General features: G+C 45.5%; 1 protein-coding gene across 5 annotated transcripts in view; it reads right to left on the reverse strand.

The window, feature by feature from the left end:
- CADPS2 (calcium dependent secretion activator 2) overlaps positions 1-21158 on the reverse strand; it is a 2489915-nt gene that overhangs the window by 1669482 nt on the left and 799275 nt on the right. For all 5 annotated transcript variants that reach the window (XM_078680818.1, XM_078680809.1, XM_078680789.1 and 2 more), the window contains exon 6: positions 10869-10990. In XM_078680818.1, coding sequence (XP_078536944.1) covers positions 10869-10990 — 122 coding nt within the window. The remainder of the gene's footprint in view (positions 1-10868; positions 10991-21158) is intronic.

A 21158-nucleotide genomic window follows, 5' to 3' on the forward strand; every position in this document is an offset into this window, starting at 1 on the left:
CCAAAGTATTGGGACTTACTTCAGGGGACATATCCATATCCCCTGTACAGACAAGGACAGCCTGAGTAAGTGTGCCAACTAAGTTGTCAGACCCCTCAGTTCCCAAGGTTAACCCAACTAATGCCTTGGAAGGTGCACTACCACTACTGACTGTACTAGGGGGTGCAGTTGCCTTAGGGGCTGTAGTGGTAGGAGTTTGCCCTCCTCTTTTGGTGCACTCACTAAACCAGTGAGACTTACTTTTACAGTACTGGCACCACCTTTTTGACTGGCCTTCTTGAGTCTTCTTCTTCTGGGAAGCCTGACCCCCACCCTCTTTGGTTTGTTGGGGACCTGGTGAAGACTTCTGGTCATTTTGTTCACTCTTAGTATTACCCTTCTGGTCTGCTTTCTTCTGACCACCCTGGTTCTGGTTCTGGTTCTGCTTGATCCTTGTTCTGACCCATTTATCTGCCTTCTTTCCCAATTCTTGGGGAGAGGTCAGATCTGAATCAACAAGGTGCTGGTGCAACAACTGGTTCTGACAATTATTTAAAATGTGTTCTCTCATCATCAGATTATACAATCCTGTGTAATCAGTAACCTTGCTACCCAGCAACCAGCCCTCCAAAGCCTTAGTGGCACAATCCACAAAGTCAGACCAGTCCTGAGACTGAGTTTTCTGGGTGTCTCTGAACAGCAACCTGTACTGCTCAGTGGTTACACCAAACCCATCAACCAGTGTATTTTTCAGGACCTGGTAATTGTTAGCATCCTCTACTCTTGTAGTGAGGAGCTTATCTCTACCTTTACCATCAAAGGAGAGCCACAGTATAGCTGCCCACTGACTCTGGGGAATGCACTGCACAGTGCAGGCCCTCTCCAAAGCAGCCATCCATTTCTGGATGTCGTCCCCTTGTTTAAAGGGGGGCACTATCTTTGTCAGGTGTTTAGTATCTAAACCCTTCTCTCTATCTCTTGGGAGATTGCTGCCACCAGTGGGAACTATCCCACTCATCTGCTGCTCTCTAGCAAAGGCAAGCTTTTCTTTGGCCAGGGCAAGTTCTTCCCTTTCAATCCTCAGAGCAGCCTGTCTCATTCTTGCTTCATGCTCCATTCTCTGAAGGGAAGTCAATCTCCTTTGGGGAGAGTTCCTTCTCCTCTGAGAAGAGGCATTAGAGTGCAGAGATCTGTTGGAGTCTCTAGAAAGAGATCTATCTCTCCTAACTCCAAGGTTAGGCCCACTTCGGGTCAGTACTGGGGGTCCCCCAGATCCTAGCCCAAGTAAGTCTAAGTTGGCCCTAGTTAGCCTTCTGACTACCTCAAGACCTTTGTCTACCTCATCCCCAGAGAGTTCCTCTTGATCCTCCTCCTCAACTGCATTTGCAGTGTTGGGGAGGTCTGGATCCCCAGAGGTACCCTCTAAGGCTGGCATATTCCCATCTAGCTGAGAAATCTTTCTCGCATCATAAGTCTCTAAGAGACCTATCAGAAAGGGAATGGTGCCCCTGGGTATATGGTATTACATATACCCAGGGGCAGTATATTATATGCTACCAGTGGGCTTCAGCACTAATTGTGCTAACCACCGTAGTTGTCTGTCAACCAGGTCTCCAGGCTTGCCACTGCAGCATGCATGTCCTGTTTTATACTGCCATTTTGACATCCCAAGATTAAACTTTTGCCAGGCCTAACCCCCACCATTTTAATACCCATAAATTGCACCTAAGTAGGCCTAATAAGCTCAGAAAGGGAAGGTACATAGCATTTAAAAGAAGGACATGTAGATTTAAGGTTTCACATGTCCTGGAAGTGAAAAACCTCATAAGTTGTTTTCTACTGTGGCAAGGCTGGCTCTCCCATAGGTTAACACTGATTTACATGATTACCTTTATTAAATACTAAATTCAGTTTGGGAGTAGCTAGAAAAAATGTTTTAAGTCTCAATCAATCACAAGTACTTTATTTGTTAAAATAACCATTAAAGTGGCTAGAAGGAATTACAATAATTACCATAAAACAATAAATAAATCATATCAGCTCGTCTCGACCAGTGGACATTTGGGGCCCATATAGGGAATACATTGCCAAGAAACGATCTGATCAAATCTCAGACAGCTAATGGTATTGTTCCTGAGGGGGTCAGCTAGACGAGAGTTTTGGTACTCGTGTCTGTATTAACGATCCTATACATAACAAGGAGGAGGAGGGTCCTAGGGAAAGTTTAATGACCTACAATGCTACACTCCCTATATTAACAATTAAACCAACACTAAGTAGCAAGAAGTCAGGACAAAATACCTAACTATGTAAGGGTAAAGGAGAGGAAAAAATTAAACTAATATTGTGTGCTAAACCAGTCACGCTTAGGTGATCCATTCTTTTTTAACAGATTCCCATCAGTCACCATCCGAATCCGCCCTTCATCATCTGGGATCTTTTATACCATCAAGGTATAAAAGATCCCAGTGGTTCGAGTGTCATGTGGGATGTTCGATGGTGGCTGAGAAGCAGTGCTAAAAAGTGTGAAAGAGAGTGTGCACTGCTTCTCAGCCACCATTGAACATCCCACACGACACTTGAACCACTGGGTCCCACAGGCTAGGTTAGGCTTTGACATCTACCAGTCAGCTGTGGATATTCCATTCTACCTTGATGGTATAAAAGATCCCAGATGATGAAGGGCGGATTCGGATGGTGACTGATGGGAATCTGTTCAAACAGAATGGATGACCTAAGCATGACTGGTTTAGCACACAATATTAGTTGAATTTTTTCCTCTCCTTTACCCTTACATAGTTGGGTGTTTTGTCCTGACTTCTTGCTACTTAGTGTTGGTTTAATGTATTAACGATCATCCTTCGATGGCTACCACTGGCGCGGTTATGTTGCATATGACATTTCCATTTCTCCTAGAGAAATGGTCCTCTAATACTGCCAATCTATGTTTTGATCGCATTTTACCTTATCATTATGATATGCCCGCAATGCATTGTCCATTTCCATCATTATCTCCTATTATGTATGCTTGGTCTGATGTTCATGTTCTTCCTGCTGCTGCTGATATTCTACTTTGCAATGTACTGATCGTTTTATTCCTGTATGCACATTTTGGGAAAAATAAAGTTAAGGATATGGAACGCTCTGCCCGGTGAAACCAAAATGAACCCTTCCTCTGCCTCCTTCAAAAGAGAAGTGAAAGCTATTCTCATGGCTCAATTCACGTGAACTCTATGTCTATTCACTGTACTGTATTACTTGCTTCGTCCTTCTGTTTATCTTTGCTGTTTTGCACTAGCTTCGCACTGCCTTCTCTTGATCTAGATGTATGTATTACTTACTTATTTCGTGGTTCACTATATTGTAATATATACTGTATATATTTCTACTGGTCATGTAAAGCGCTCTGATACTCACAAGAGTCTTGTTCGCGCTATATAAAACCTTCAAAATAAATAAATAAGAAAGACAATTCATTAAAACTGACACAGGAAGGAAATTCAGTGCATGCAATCATAAAATCGGCCATAATACATAAAATACAAAGATGTCTCATTCTTCCTCCTATAAGTCTCATAAATTAATAGATTGCTGTATGTAGTACATAAGCGCCCAGCATGCAAAAACAGGTTCAAAGACTCATTCAATAGTAGTTTAAAATCGTACATAACATACAAGTTGGATTTCAAATTACTATTTTGAAAACTATACTTTTAGAAAGTTGTCATTTTTCTGCGTAAAACAAATAGCTTTCCTGTCAGTATCCCACTGTCACCTGACCCCTGATGGCTCCCCTATAGTGACATGTGTATTGCTCCCAGATAGTGGACAAAGTGATATGGGTGTGGGGAATGTGGGACTTCTCCCTTGACTAGATGACCAGGAGGGCTGTACCCAGCCCCTTCCTGAGCTTTAATCAATGACTATCTTGTCACTGGCAAATAAACCCCACCCCTAGGGCTGCCTCTCCTTTGTCTCTCTAGTCAGATTGGCACCAAACTCTTTGGGAGTAGAGGAACTGACCTGTAATAGTTTAGGAATGGAGGAAATGCCTGCCCTCAACCCACAGACAGGGGCTAGACATGGAAGCGGACTTAACAGACCTCTCGTCCGAACACCACTGGACCTGTCAGAAATCAGAAGGAGGACTGCTCTGCTGGATGAAGAACCTGAAGGAAGACTGGACCTACTTGCCTTGACCCCAGAAGAGGCTCCAATGGTATGTTGATGGACCGCCTGTTTGACCTTTAGGGACACAACAAGCTTCCAGAGGCCTCTCTTCCTGCAACTGCTGAGATCAAATTGGTCCTGCCCTAAACCCTGCTGCTGGTCTCTGCTGGAGTGAGTCTTAACACCCAAGTGGAGACCGCAGGTTTTAGACCCTTGGCTGGTGTTAGAGTGTAATCCTCCTGTTACAAAAACTGCAGAAAGTGGAACTTAGAAACTGTTTACCTTTTCTGCCTGAAGTACTGACGTAGACTAGGATCTAATTTGAAGCCACAGCCATTGAATCGCAAATGGATCTCATATTGCTGGTTTGTCCTGATAAAGAAGATCCACCTTTCAGAAAAGTGTGTAAGTTTGAACATATAGAGCTTCATCTGAGCCGACACAGAGCAGCAACTGATCTATGTTGAGGCTTTCCTGGGAATGGACTTCACCTGTTTGGAGCTTTCTCGCATCCGTCGACGACCGCACCGAGACTCTGTTCTTCTACAACCCACCGTTGCAGCTTTGCCTGACAACTAATAGACAACCACTTTTTCCTGTAAAAGTTTCTAAGTCAGAAGGTCAACGTTCTACTGGGCGAATCTGGTCCCAATATCTGACTAGTGATCCATCATGGTTTGTTTTAACTTTTGACTTTGACCCTGTCTGCGTAGCCAAATAACTGCAGATGGCGCATTTGCTTTTTAACACTACTTTTAATTGAAAACATTAATAAAATCATATCTCCTGTTCTACTTATTGGATTTGTGTTGCTTTGGTGTCATTTTATTTAATAAAATACCCTCTGTTTTTCTAAAATGGTTTGGGTAGATAGAAAACAAGTTTATTTAAACAATTGTCCATACAACATAAAACCTTACTTGAAGATTAAAACCATTAAAAGGGCTCATCCTAACTACCCAACAACCCCTACACACTACAGTTCATCATTAAAACTCTGTTTAACAGACCATAAAAACCGAGCAATTCCAACTGTCACATCTAAGTAACATCTTTCTGACAACAACTTAACAGCTTTCCTCCTATGGAGAACCTCATATTTAAAAAACAGAGGTCTTAAAAAACGTAATTTGATTTGCAAGATAAAAGACCCAGTCCAAAAGTATATGCAGTAAGAAGCATTTAATTTTCAGGTTTGCAGGGGATTCTGAGTAGGGAAACGTTAGGGATCCATGCAAGCCATACCTCTCTGGACTCCCCAGGGTATCTAGTTTTCAGAAATGTGTGAGTTTGATAGGTTTCCCTAGATGACCGTCGAGCACAGGCCAAAAACCCAGGTTCCCCTCTTTGCCAAACTAGGTCGTTTTGTTACAGGTAATTGTGATGTCTCTACAATACGTTTGGCCCCTTCCCTGCCGTGGTCACTTAGCCCACCCACACGAGTGAGGTACCATTTTTATCGGGAGACTTTGGAGAATGTGGGGTGCATGGAATTATGTGGATCCACGCAGATTCCAGAACTTTCCATTACAGACATGTGAGGAAAATGTGTTTTTTTTTTTACAAAGTTTGAGGTTTGCAAGGCATTCTGAGTAACAGACCCTGGCGAGAGCCACACAAGTCACCCCATACTGGAGTCCCCTGGGTGTCTAGTTTCCCAAAATGTAGAGGGTTGTTAGGTTTCCCTAGGTACCGGCTGCCCTGGGGCCCAAAATCCACAGGTAGGCACATTGCGACAAAAAACTTAGTGCCTAGTGGGCTTTCTACCATCCTGGGGGTGGGAATAGGAGGGGGTTGCCCTGATATGCCTCCAAGGGGGCTAGAAGGACTGTAGCTATTTTTGGGGGATGGGGTCATTAGTATGCCCAACCAGGGCAGCCCCTACCCCCACGTATGAAAAAGCCAGCGTAATCGCTGGCGGCTAGTAGGCTCTCTGCTCTACTGCCTGGGAGGGGGGGCGATATATTGTGGCATTTTGGTGGGGGTAGGGGATTTGGCAGCCCCCAACCCAGAATTTTGAAAAAATATACCCTGATACGGGTGGCGAGGGTATATAGATAATGGGCTATTGCCCCCATATGCCTCCCAGGGGGCAGAAAGACAATGGCACTTTTTTGGGGGTGGGGCATTGGCGATCCCATTCTGGGCAGCCCCTACCCCTACGTGTAAAAAAAATCCTTGGTGCCTAGTGGGCTTTCTGCCCCCCCCCCCCCGGGTCAGATCAGGGGCTACTGCTCCCATCTGCCTCTGAGGGGCACAAAGACTTTTGCATTTTTTGGGGCGGTGGGGGCATTGCTCACTCCTATATCCAATAAAAAAACCCTGGCTTCTAGTGGCCTTTCTGCCCCCGGGGGATAGACTGGGGGATATTGCCCCATCTGCCCCCCGGGGGTGGGGGGGACAGAAAGACTGGAAATTTGCTGAGGGTGGGGGCATTGACATGCACATCTTGGGCAGTCCCCACTCCTAAATCAAGTTTAAAAAAAATCCCTGGCTTCTAGTGGACTTTCTAACCCCCGGGGTCAGATTGGGGGCTATTGTGGGGGCAGAAAGACTGGAATTTCTCTGGGGGGTGGGGGCATAGTCATGGTCCATTTTAGGCAGTACCCACCCCTGCATCAACACAAAAAAAATCCATTGATTCTAGTGGGGCTTCTGCCCCCGGGGTGGGGGGGGCAGAAAGACTGTACTGGCCAAAAATATTTTAGGGGAGTAAAGGCCCTTGCCCAAGGGGATTTGGCAGCCCCCAACCCAGAATTTTGAAAAAATATACCCGGATACGGGTGGCGAGGGTATATAGATAATGGTCTATTGCCCCCATATGCCTCCCAGGGGGCAGAAAGACAATGGCACTTTTTTGGGGGTGGGGCATTGGCGATCCCATTCTGGGCAGCCCCTACCCCTATGTATAAAAAAAATCCTTGGTGCCTAGTGGGCTTTCTGCCCCCCCCCCCCCCGGGTCAGATCAGGGGCTACTGCTCCCATCTGCCTCTGAGGGGCACAAAGACTTTTGCATTTTTTGGGGCGGTGGGGGCATTGCTCACTCCTATATCCAATAAAAAAAACCCTGGCTTCTAGTGGCCTTTCTGCCCCCGGGGGATAGACTGGGGGATATTGCCCCATCTACCCCCAGGGGGTGGGGGGGGGACAGAAAGACTGGAAATTTGCTGAGGGTGGGGGCATTGGCATGCACATCTTGGGCAGTCCCCACTCCTAAATCAAGTTTTAAAAAAAATCCCTGGCTTCTAGTGGACTTTCTAACCCCCGGGGTCAGATTGGGGGCTATTATGGGGGCAGAAAGACTGGAATTTCTCTGGGGGGTGGGGGCATAGTCATAGTCCATTTTAGGCAGTACCCACCCCTGCATCAACACAAAAAAAATCCATTGATTCTAGTGGGGCTTCTGCCCCCGGGGTGGGGGGGGGGGGCAGAAAGACTGTACTGGCCAAAAATATTTTAGGGGAGTAAAGGCCCTTGCCCAAGGGGCTGCTCCCCCCTCCCTGGCGTCTAGTGGGTGGATCCATACTTGGGGATCACCCTCCTGGGATCCACTAAGGAGAGGTACCATTCTCCCCTTTCCAATGATACCTCTCCCATCTATCTATGTATTCGGGGGCTGAGATAGCCTCCTGAGCACATAGAAAGTGAAACTGAAATGAGCCTAAAGACTCATTTCAGTTTTGGTTTCTATGAAATGACATCAGCGCGACGTTTGAGCTGATCGTCATTTCACACAAACCAGTGGGAGAGACTCAGGAGCTGGGGAAGCTCATCCACAGCTTTCGAGGTTGTTGGGGAAAAAAGGAAATCCCTCAGGAGCCTGCACCAGAGGGATTTCCAGTGCCATGTGCGAAGACGGCCGGGAGCCGTCCTGAGTACACGAGCACTGTGGCTCAGGATGGCTCCCAGCCATCCTGATTATCAAAGGGATGAATTAACCTTACATTTTCCATGAAATAGCATTATGGGCCCCCAAGGCTCTGTGACCGCTATTGCCGTGGGTGGCTGAGTGATCATGGTTTAGCCCACATTATTTTTTAAAATGCTGCAGTTCATGTCGAATGTCTTTCAAAAATTCTGATTGGTCCACTTGATTTGACCTTATTGACACCAGAGCTTCCAAGATCCCATGTAGAGTGGTCTAGATAAGCAGCATTACATCTAACAAAGATGACGAAGCGGTAGACTGAATTGTTATGGACCTTCCCTGGGATCCAAGTGTAGAGTTTGGTTCCCCGTCCAGGGGAGCCTTATATGGCGATGAAATAGCTCAATTCAGTTGATCTTCTCTGCAATTCTGCTGGGAGAGTTCAGAATCATTGGAACGGGAAGGTGACAAAGATATCTAACCAGGGTGAAGAAGACAGTCTTGGGCCCTTGCTTGCAGTCGCACATATAGCCTGAGAAGAAGACACCGAAAGGTTGGCTATTTGCCCTTCATCCATTGCTGTGCACAATACATCTGCTGCTAAGTCCGATGCACTGGGCAGCTCATTGGGTATCTTGATCTCCTCCTCCAATGACGGTTGGACTCCATTATTGAAATGTTTGTGGACAAAGTTCTTTATTGAGGTAACAAGAGATGAGAGTGGAGCTTCCTATTTGATAGAGCACTTTCATTGGGTTGACCAGACACCTTCTTCCCTCCTGTTTTCCTTCTTTAACAAACTCTCTCCTGTGATCTACATTTTGGAGCATTGGGGAGGGCTCTCTTACAGCGAAGGACCGGAGGTGGTGAGCAAGAGGAGATATTCATTACTGAACCAATGGTAAGAAGGCGAAATTGTTATTCAGAAAAAAAACAAAAGTTGTACTTACCTCCTTCTTGAACACACCCCAACTGCTGCGCCTCACCCACTTACTACAAAGTTTCTTTGCATTCCTTCAGAGACCGTTTTAAAACCCCTTTCGTATTCACAGGGGTTGTCATCTTCATCCACAATATAGGCGTAGGTACCGAAGAATCGATGATCAGGTCTAGAGGAAGGATTTCATCTCCGGGCCCGGGGCACCTTGGTCTCTGTGTGCCTCCCTAGGTTCTATTTGGTAAGTAGGTTAACAGTTGGCCAGCTAAAACCTAGGAGCATCACGCGGCCAAACCCACGAGGGGATAGGACTCAGTGAGGAGTGGAGCCCCTGGTGGATGACCAACAACAGCTGCCCCAAACACGAATCACCTGGGCTGACACGCTAAGTCTTGCATGTATCTTGGGACTGCGCAGAATAAGGATAGGTAGGGACAGAAATCTCATTGAAGTCACAAAACAAAAACCGCCCAGTGCATGCATTCTAAGCACCTCCAAGCACCACCAAGCACCACCAGGTCTCCGCCGGCTCAGGACACTGTCTCAGTGCTGTGCAGCTGTGTTGCAAACACTGATGTCATCCACTAGAAGCACAACCAAGCCGGGGGAGGTTTCTGCTGGCTAGGGATGCCATTTCAGGGCCATGCGGGCGTATTGCAAAACACTGATTGCATGAGCAGCAGAGGGACGGTCCGGATTGGTGGAGCGGCAGCAGACAAGAAGGACATGTTTGGGATTTTTTTTGCATTGTGTTTTAACTTTATTATTGTTTGAGTATTGCAAAAATACTTTACACATTGCCTCTAAGTTAAGCCTGACTGTTTGGTGTCAAACTACTGGAGGGTTAAGCACAGGTACATTTAGTGACTTAAGTGGTTCACTCACACAAGTATTGTCAATACTATTTGAGGTGGGTTCTCAGACCCTACACCAGTACTTCCAATTCCCTACAGTATTTTACTAGTTGTAAGGCTGTGGGTGTATGGCAATGATGCAGTACATCAATCAGCAATAAGTAGCCGGAAATGTTTAACTCATATTGTATGTATGCAGATTACTGATAAGAGAATGTGTGCAGTGGAGTAGTGCTAGCACAGAAGTAGGCCCATCCTTTATTCACTGGTGGATGCTGACACTCTTGCACTCTCATTGGCCTCAATACCTTCCTGTGCTTTGCTGCCTGCAGAGGACGATGCTATATAATGAGGGGGGGGGGCGACACCCATTCTTGCAACATGCATAATTTCAATGGGGCTATATTTGCAACACAGAGTCCTCGGATTTAAATAGCAAAACAAAAGTGCATATCTTTAATGGTTAGAGATACACTCAGTTTCCAACTGAATATCAACAATAGAAAAAACTATTGCATAGATATCTTTTGTTTTACCACATTTGTAGAAGTTTATCCCTGGTAGTTTATTTACTATGCCTGAGCATTTTTATAGCACCATTATTATGGCTCCTGAGCTACCTGCCCAACCAATAATTAGTGATTGAGCCTTAGGTGACCAAGTAAAACACATGATTACTGCATGCTACTGAAATCCCTCCGCACAACGTGCAGGTAGCTCATCACATCAGCCAAGGTCATATACTATACTAACATCATCAATGAACCTGGCAACAAGACAATTGATCACTGCATCAATTCCCTGCCCAAAACCTCCTCTTCCACACTCCAGAGACAAATGCTAATTCATCATAATCATCATCCTTCAATGCGACACATTCTAATTCTTCAACTCTCCATTGATAGAAATGCATACCCATATGCCACTCATAATAAGCAATGGATTAATGGTTGCTTGTAACTAGTCAACCCTCCCATTCTATACTTAAAATATAACAGAACAGTGTGCTACTGATCCAATAAGATGATACGCAATCCAACGAAACACAGGATGTACTCACTGTGGTCTCGAGGCTTCTGCCTGGTCTGTCTGTAGCTTTTCTCCACCTTCCACTTCCATGGTGCAGTATACAATTCGATTAGGAGCCACCGATTTCAGACCCTGCACTTCCATGACAACGATCTGTGATGGAAGAAAAATGATTGATTACTGTTAGGGGTGTGTTGGTCAGAGATGTTACAACAAGAAGTGGTCAACCCAACTACAAAGGACAAGTGGCAGGCTGGGGCAGCGTGCTGCTAATGAGAAGGATTAAGGACATTATTTTGAAGTTATTTGGAAAAATGAGTGCATTCATGTTATTACAAATATATACATAAAGCTATAAGACACAACACAGGTTTATCCATTATTCATATGTTTTCTACTTCTGTATAAATTGAAGCGTACTATGTATGGCACAATGGTGCTAGGAATTGTGTATAAAGCGCACTGTTGCTGTAGGCTGTGTGTGGCTGTAGCCTGCCCTGAATACACTGTTGAGGTAGCAAATGGTAAGCCAGCTGGTTGACTTGAAGTATTTTTGTGCAAATAATGGTACCAAGATTGGAGTTTAAGGTGCACTATTGTATGCCCATGAATATCTGCACATTATTCAGTTATCCTGTGGCAGAGAACTAATAGGAGAGGGATGCAATCTTTAGGGCAATAAATGCATGCATTACTCACAGTTAAGCACAAGACAATAGCAACCAGAGAATACATTAATTGACACTTGTTGCCCTCCTTTTGATTGTGCTGTATGCAAGTCAATGAAACCAGGGCCGGTCTGGGAAACTAAAGCAGCCCTGGCAAATGTCATCAGTCCACGTGTTGTGCATAAAGAGTGTAGCAAGCGAACCTGACCACTACAAAGCAGGTGGTAGGGAGGGATCTACCCCAAGAAAATATGGGGGCAAATGGTGCATTCTGCAGCACATTTGTCATTATATATTCAATTGTAGTAGCTTTTAAAGCATAGTAAATTATGATCTTGCTGTGCACCAGGATACAACATTCTTTGTTGGGTCTCTTCAATGATTCCCTCCATATGAACCTCCAACAGTGCCTCTCTTCTCTCCACAGCTCCTCTCTCACATGTATTTTATTTTTTATAGCACTTCACTTCTCGTAACAGAGTAGGGTGTCGGAGCACTTTACATCACACACACATACAGAGACAATGAATCATATGTGTGTAAATCAGTGTATAGAAAATGTTATGTAGGGGAAAGGAGACTACAAGGTGTAGGATTCACATGTCATCCATACTGGTAGACATTTTTCAAGAGTGCTTGGTCTGGAGAAGCACAAACTCAAAATTCCGAACGCAATACAATAGTTAGGGTTGACTCTAATAATAAGAATGCATTTCTAACCAAACAAAACTTTTTAGCAACATCAGGATAATGAAAGACTGGGAGAAAGCATAACTTTCTAACCTGTATCATGCAGTTTGCATGCATCTTGCAAGCAGCTCTTTGATGGTTGTCCATAGCTCATTGTGCTAGATTACGATTGTAACTTATAAACTACACAGTAATAAAAGAATCTCTGTGACAAAACAGTAACCCACTGAGCTATGTACTTAAAATATTATTCTTCGATAGGCATGATGCACATTCGTTGCAGCAGGCTAAATAACCCTCTGTGCTACCTTAGATGAGTCAAAACTGTACATAGACAAAACTCGCATGTCTCTACAGCAGGTACATTAATCACCAGAGTTATCTTGACACTTTTATTTTTGCACACAAACTGCTAAATATACAGGGAACTTTGCAGTACTTTCAAAACTGCTACACTGCTACAAAATGAGTCACCCCACCCTTCCAGACTTCCAGGAAAACTCTGGCTTGAATAAAACCAGACATGTGGGACCAATCTGAGACGCACAGTTTATCTGTAGCTCTTAACCACTCTACTCCCATCTCTGAAGCGGGACTGGTTTCCTTCCAGGAAGGTTAACCACATGCGCGCTAGCGGTTTTCCCGCTGCGCGCTGCGATTTTGAAAATCGCGCGTTACGTGACAAAGTCAGCTCGTCATGCGCGCAGCGCAGGTAACGCCCATGACGAGCTGACTTTGCCATGCGCGTCGAAGGGGTTAAGATTATGAGAATATTATGAAAAGTCATGAGTGCTGTGGAGAGAAATAGTCCAGACAAGTTTCATGAGTGTGTCGCCCTTTTGGGAGAAGTGAATGACCACTCCCCTTCTGATAATAGCCCATTTAGCTCCAGCATGATTCCGGAAATTCACATTACACATTAGACTGCCAAATACCAATCTCAATGATCCTCCATACAGACTTTGCCAGGAAAGGCAACACGGAAATGGGAATCAACCAAAGTTTAGACATCCTATTTTCTGAAAGCTGTGAATGAACTTGCTATGGTGAGACAACCAAATACCTGCAAAGGAAGAAACATCCTGTTGAGCTAATGCTTTTAAATACAGGCCTTCTTTCCCAGCTACTGGACAGCGTACATTTCTGAACAGCTATGCAAAGGGAGTCTTTTAGTCAGGTTAAGGCTAGTCACAGGGCTCAGAAACTGATGGTCAGTGTCAATTACAGTAATCCTGCTTAGACGACATCACTGTTACTGAGGTTATGTTATGTCTTCTGTCAGAATCTCTTTCAGAAGGCCAGGGGGCAAGCAGGGGATACTGGACCCAACCGTGGTGGTTCAGGCCATTTAATCCTGATGTCTCTGGGTCTCTGGGCCTGACCTGAGGAAACGGAAGTGCTCATCCTAGGATCATCCCCCTCTGCATGGGACGACTCGTGGTGGCCTGCGGACCTGGGCTCAGCTCCCACTCCCACAGACCACGCACGTAACCTTGGCTTCATCCTAGACTCCTCACTCTCGATGACCAAACAAGTCAACGCCGTCTCATCCTCCTGCTTCAACGTACTTCGTATGCTCAAAAAAATCTTCCATTGGATCCCCGCCGAAACAAGAAAGATTGTCACCCACACACTGGTTACGAGCCGACTAGACTACGGAAACACCCTATACGCCGGAACTACAGCCAAATTACAGAAAAAACTCCAACGCATCCAAAACGCATCAGCGAGACTCATTTTGGACATCCCTCGCCAAGATCACATTACCGGCCACCTGAAAGACCTCCACTGGCTTCCCATCAACAAGAGAATAACATTCCGTCTCCTCACCCATGCACACAAGGCCCTCTACAAAGTAGGGCCCGAATGCCTCAACACTCGACTATCCTTCTACACACCCACCCGCCAACTAAGATCCTCCAATCAAGGCCTCGCCGCAGTTCCGCGTATCCAAAGATCCACCATGGGAGGTAGATCCTTCTCCTACTTGGCGGCCAAGACCTGGAACTCACTCCCCACCCACCTTCGCCTTACACAGAACCACATCTCCTTCAGAAAAGAACTTAAAACCTGGCTATTTGATAAATAATGAACCCCTCCCCGAGCGCCTTGAGACCCTCTGGGTGAGTAGTGCGCTATATAAATACTTGAACTTGAACTTGACCTTCCAAGTACCCCTTCTGCACTTGAATCTCTGTTGTAGCTGTGGGCGAGCAGTTAATGCTCACTCAGGGAGGGTGTAGGCACAGGTTAGTGATCACAACTCTTAACTCAAAAGTGCAAACAGTACGAACAATAAATTAATGTTCAGCCAAATACTTGCTTTTATAGGGACGAGTATTTTATTTTTACATCTACACAGGCAATGAACTGCGACATTCAAATACAATAACAAAATCCCCTTGATGTCGGTGCTCGAATAGTTGTCAGGCGAATCCATGTCCCACTATCCTTCCTGCAAAGTGCCCAGGATTATTCCACATTCACTGGTTGCTACATCAGAGAAGGCAATTTATTAGGCTTTACTCAAGAGTTCTCCCTTATGACCTTTTAGGACCTTAGTAAAAAGTATCTATGGTGCTGCAGCACCGTTCAAAGCCATTCACCTGGGGCCCAACTGGCCCAGCTCTCGTCTTACCAGCACTCACTTCACAGAAGAGTTTCGCATGGTAGTGGGCACCTTCAAACGCACACTGATGAGTCCTGCTCCACGTGGAGAGGTCAGACTGCTCTCGGACCCTTGCCGAAGCACCTGTGAGCACAGGATCTCTCTCTGAAGTGGTGTGCAGGAGGGCTCTCAGTTGAGAGAGCAGATCCCTTCTTGTAAAGAAGCAGTGAGTTGACTTTGTTCAAAGGAGGTAGGGAATTATTTCGTCAGTTTCCAACTGGAGTAAAAAAGGATGCATCATTGACCAAGTCTCTGGCAGCCCTCTGTGGTGAATAAGGGGAAGTTCCCTTGCAGTACAGGTCCAATCGGCAAGTTGTAGACTCAGTCTCTCCTTCAGACAGCAGCCTGAATCCTTTGACAACGTTGGTGCCGACAACCCCTTCTGGCCTATGGGATTTCCACAGAATGTGGTGATATGGGCTCAGGCTCCAGCAGCAGTGCCCCAGCCCGGTCAGTCACAAGTCTGGACACTCTTGGAAACACTTTACTGGTGGCCCCCTCTGGCATTCCGAGGTAACCTCCGCATAGCGATACAAGTATAGCAAAATCCGCACAGTATTCAACACTCAGCTCAGTCTACGGCGGCCTTCTCCTAGCATACAAAGGTTTCTGAAAACAGTCCTGCACAGAGGCGATGGAACGATGGGTGCTCAGTAGAATCCTCAGGGTGTGTGCATGGTAGGGATCCCCACTGGACTTTTCTCAGTCCAATGCTGTCCTCTTCCTCACAGGGCACACCATTCTTGGCAAGTAGGTAGGTGTTGGTGCACCAAGCTCCAGGGCAGGTGGTCTTGGTTTCCCGGAGTGATGACCTCTCACTAAGCAGGTCTTAACCCCAAGTCCTGGCCACAGGCAAACGTTTGTGAAGAACTTTCTCTTCTCACACAGCACGTCTGGCTGATTGGCAGTTCACCAATTTTTGTGGACTCAACCTCCCCTTCTTATAGTCCTTTTCCAGACACCAAATGTAATTTAGGGTGTGGGACTTTGAAGTTTTATGTTAAGGTTCTGCTTCTTTTGAAGTGACCACTTTTCCTTCTCATCTTCCTTCATGAAAGAGCTCTGTTACAGCAGGCATGACTCTGAAGCAGAGTGTCCACAACACAATTCATGGGAGTGACCAGAGGATACACCTAGATGTCAGGCACAGTGTTATGTGCATCAAAGGGTTAATCCCAGACCCTCAGTCTTAACCTTAATGATTCTCTTATCAGCCCCATGTTCCTTCCTGAGATTTGTCTATCCTCCTTCCTTGTGATCTATCACTAAATCAAAGAGCAGACTATTGAGATGAAAAGGGAGTCTCTTCCTTCCCACCAGTGTGTCCCTGCCAAGCTCACAGGAATACAGCAGTACACAAAAATGTCTGGGGAGATTCCTTCTTTTTTCGGCAGGACTGTTCCCATGAGGAACAGGGTCAGGACTGATTTGCATATGGCTGGGTCTGAACTGGGGTGGCGAAGTTAGCTAAAAAATGATAATGGATTCAACGCAGATCTAATAGTGACTGAGGTGAGTGCCTGAAATGTTTCAGCGCTCCGTCCATCATCTCATTGTGTTTACTTTGTTTGCCCTAGGTTGGCAGGGTGTGCCCAGGCGTGGGTTCCTTGCTCACTCTGCCACTGGATTCAAGTAGGCATGGGTGATGAGGGGTGTTACACCGAACTCGGTCCTAGGAGGCTTGTTTCCGGTCCAGGGAAGACCAGGCTTGGCAGTTTGGCCTGGACTGCTCCCATGAGGAACAGGGTAAAGACTAATTTACATATGGCTGGGTCTGAACTGGAGTGGTGAAGTGAGCTTAAGAACGATGATGGATCCATCCCAGATCTAATAGTGACTGGGGGTTTCAGCACTATGTCCATCATCTCATTGTGCTTGCTGCTGGATTTCTCTCCTCCCCATTTTTTTTTTACCAGAAAGGATTGGGTTTGATAAAATGTAACCCAGAATCCTCCATACACTATCATTAGAGGCACACTCACACAGTGTACAATCATAGCACACTTTTGTTTCAGCACTAATACCTCTATGCTATTGTTTCCACACATGTACACATGTATTCAGCACACACACTCAGTCTCTGAGCACTGACGTTTTTCTATCCTTAACCAGAGTGTGTTGTTTCAAAACACATGCACTGCCATCACACACACACACTATGTGTGCGGTGCACAATTCTTCACCATTCATGTATTGTACTCCAAGCAAGCACATATACACCCAACACATGCAGTTCCCGCACATGCAATGCACCACACTACATCTCTCATGTAATGTATTCCTCTCAGGCATACATACACCCGGCATTTGTATTAACCACACATGTACTGCACCATCCCTGTACTACACTCTTCCCAGGCACACATAGCACAAACACAGAATCACCACTCCTGTTCTATGCAGCATTGCACATTTACCTGATGTAGGCTAGGGTTAAGTTAAGCACCCAGCAGCAAAACTAAGGTGAGCGAGACTGTAGGCTTCACTCTAATGACACAGAGTAAAAAAGTCCTGTTCACAACTATTGATCACTATACAGTATGCTGCAACCACAAAGTGTGTGCCGCTTATCTCCTTGTGAAGGCGGTTAGCCTTCCACCACTATGAGATTAGTGCTTTAGGCACCCCTCCTGGTCCAACAAGACCGCAATCTGTGAGTCAGCCATGTGTAATGGTGCACATGCATGGTCAGTGTTCGCCATTGACAAACAAATCAGCATTAGGGATCCAGACAACAGTACAGTTGGGCACTGAGGACAGAGGTACACCACTTTAACATGCAGAAGACTTTTCCATCCCAACATCACTGGAGTTGAAATGTTATGCTAGTTGGAATTTTTTTTTAACTAAAAAAGAAAATCTCTCTAGTTTGGTCGTAGCATTTGGCAAGTATCTAAATACACACATTTACGCTGGACAGTCTCTAAAATATTGATACTATCCAACACCTTACCCAAACCACAAAAGCATAGTTAAACATCACTCAATTCCGCACCCACTGGCAATGGAGCAGTCATTTGATGGGAAGCCTCAATTTGTTATTCATAAGAGCATTGCCTGATGAGCGATAATAAGGAATGCGGGTGGGTCCATGCTGAGACAGGAAGATGGAAGATTAAGAGTTAAATCCAACAAAACCCAGACTCATTGATCTGCCCACCCTCACCCCAAATACAGAAATGATAATGGTCTCTCAGATTGGCATGAAATGAGGTGACAAGAGGCGGCAGATGAAAGAAGTAAGGGCGGGGTCCTCAATCCAATTGCGTGATATTGTTTATCCTTTTGAAGTGTCACCAACAGGACCCACAGTCTTGTCCATATTTCTAAAGAATAAAACATCGGACTAGAACTGGGCCACCTATCCCTGCCCCACTGCTAGATGATGTAAGCAAGGACTGGCTTACATGGGGCAGGCTGGCACTGAAAGCCAGCAGTTCGATCAGGTGCATCGCCACATCCCTGCGAAAGGAACCCATGCAAAAAAGCAGAGGCAGGCAGGCAAGGAAGCTGACCTTTCGGCAGGAGAAACATATCTGAGTGTTATTTTACTATTGACCTTTAATATAGCACATAAAAAACGATATTTGGGGCTTCATGGAGTGTTTTCTACCGGCCAATGTATCTAAATGAATAACGATAGCAAAAAAGAAGTAATGAATAAAAATGTTCAAGGATTCAAATTAAGCACTGCTTATTACATACAAATCAAATGTAATGTAATGTAAAGTGCATTTTTATAGCGCAGCTACCACTCCAGGGAGTATCTTGGCGCTTAACACCAACCCAGATGAAAAGGGTCAGGGGGAAGAAGGCATACTCAGTAACAATACACTCTACACCAGGGCTCTACACGCGGCATCAGTCAGTGAGAATATCCAAGTTTTAAGCACTTTCCTGAACTTGCTCTCATTAGAAATTGATCAGAGCTGCGGCGGAAGTTTATTCCAGGCCTTAGCGCCCAAAACAAAGAGAGATCTGCCACCCTTGGTTGCCCGCCTAAATCTGGGTATTACCAACAGGTTCTGATTTGCAGACCTTAAACAACACGTCGGCTGATAGCGCTTGAAGCCACTGGCCAAATATCTAGGCCCTGACTGTTGGAAAGCTCTAAATGTAATAAGAAGAATCTTGAACAGGATCCGTTTACAAATCCGTAACCAGTGAAGTGCTTTAAGCGCGGCCGAGGCAGACGATTTTCGGGGCCAGCGTAACACCAGACGGGCAGTTGCGTGTTGGACCATCTGCAGCCTGTGGAGCACGGACTTATTTGCTCCTGCATACAGGCCATTGCAGTAGTCCAATCTAGATGTAATCAAAGCAACTGCCACTGTTTTTCTTGCTGACAAAGGAAGCAGATCAAAAAACTTCCGTAAAGATCTAATAAGATGAAAACACGTACCAGCCACGGCCACCGCTTGTTGTTGAAACGACAACTGATCATCAAATTTAATGCCCAAGTTCCGGCCAGAGGAGATGGTGTTTGGGGGGACTTCAGCATCATCAGGCCACCAGTCTTTCGGAGAGAACAGATTTTGAGGGCCAAACGGCAAAATTTCCGTTTTACCGAAATTACATTTGAGGTGATTGTTAGTCATCCACTTAAATGTGGCTGTAAGGCAGTTTTTCAAGTTCTCCTCAGCCCCAGGCAATTCCCTGTCCAGGACCAGAATAAGCGGAGTATCATCAGCATAAGATATTGTGCTAATCTAATAGCTCGCGATTAGCTCAATCAGGGGCACCATGTACAGATTGAAAAGTACAGGGCTCAAACTCGAGCCCTGAGGGACCCCTGAGCTGATGATTTTAGCTTCAGATTGATGCTGGCCCGGTACCGTAATTTGGCGTCTATCGCTCAGAAAATTTCTAAACCATGCCAATGCCACCCCTCCAATACCTGCGTTAACTAGACGGTCCACTAAGATGGTATGTGAGACCGTATCGAAGGCCGCCGATAGATCGAGTAAAATCAAGACGGCCTTCTTTCCCTGGTCCATAGCCAATCGTAGGGTCTCAACCGTAAATAGCAAGGCTGATTCGGTAGAGTGTTTCGAGCGAAACCCTGATTGGTTGGGGTGCAGGATGTCATTCTCCTCCAGAAAATTTGTGAGCTGGTTATTAACAAATTTTTCTGTCAGTTTGAACACCAAAGGGAGCAGGGAAATAGGGCGCAGGTTGGAGAGGGTGGTCGGGTGGGGGACAGCCTTTTTCTGAAGAGGCTTGACTGCAGCAAGCTTCCAGTCACTGGGAATTTCTGCCGTGGCCAAAGACGAGTTGATGATGTTGTTGATGATGGGATTGGCCACCTCCACTAGAGCCTGCACCACTGATGGTGGACATGGGTCAAAAGGGGACCCAGATTTACTTACTAAGATGGCTTTTTTTGTGTCATCCAAGGAAATAGGGGCAAATGTAGTTAGATTTGGAAGGCCAGTAGTTATATTAGCCGCCTCCATATTTCCAAGAGTAGGAGACACAGGTGGAAAAACCTTCACAATGTCCAAGATCTTATTTTCAAAGTGGTTGGCAATGGTATTACAAAGAGATAGGGATGGGGGGATTTCCTGTAGACGAGCTGAAGGGTTAATTAAATGATTCACTATTTTAAAAATTTCTTTTTGGCCATTTCTGGAGGTAGCTATCGCATGCAGGTAATGAGCCTTTTTTGCTGACTTAATTGCTGCATGATATCGTCTTCTGGCAAGCAGGTAAACATCACGGGCAGCCGCCTCGTAATCCCTACGCCACCTACGCTCCAAAGATCTCACCTCCATCAGCTCTTTCTTTAGGGTAAGAGAGAACCATGGGGCACTCTTTTTACTTTTTGGGCCTCCTACCTTTTTCCTACAGATTGGAACTAAGAGAGTACCAACTGTCATTATCCAACTGCAGAATTGTTGATAATCCGTGGAAGTGTGGCCCGTAGGAATAGGCTCACTTTCTTTTAAGGTCTCTACCAGATCTGGCCTAGTGAATAGATTCCTCCACTCTGGTTTACTTGACGCATCTATTTGTTTTCTATTATTTGCAGGAACATTACGCTTCAGAGAAATATCAAACGGAATGAAGTTGTGATCAGTCCAGATTTGAGGAGAGGGAGATTTAACTACCAACCTATCTAAATTGGAACAAATACAGTTCAGGACATGTCCTGCTGTATGTGTAGGTTCAAGAGTGAGAAGGGTAAGACCTAGGACGTTGATAATGTCCATGAAACAGCTTACTCCTGGCTCATTCGGTGAGTCTAAGTGAAGATTCAGGTCCCCTAGGACTGTAAAATTGGCAGACCTAAGCA

Source organism: Lissotriton helveticus, chromosome 1_1, assembly GCF_964261635.1.
Source record: "Lissotriton helveticus chromosome 1_1, aLisHel1.1, whole genome shotgun sequence".
In the NCBI taxonomy this organism is placed as follows: Eukaryota; Metazoa; Chordata; class Amphibia; order Caudata; family Salamandridae; genus Lissotriton; species Lissotriton helveticus.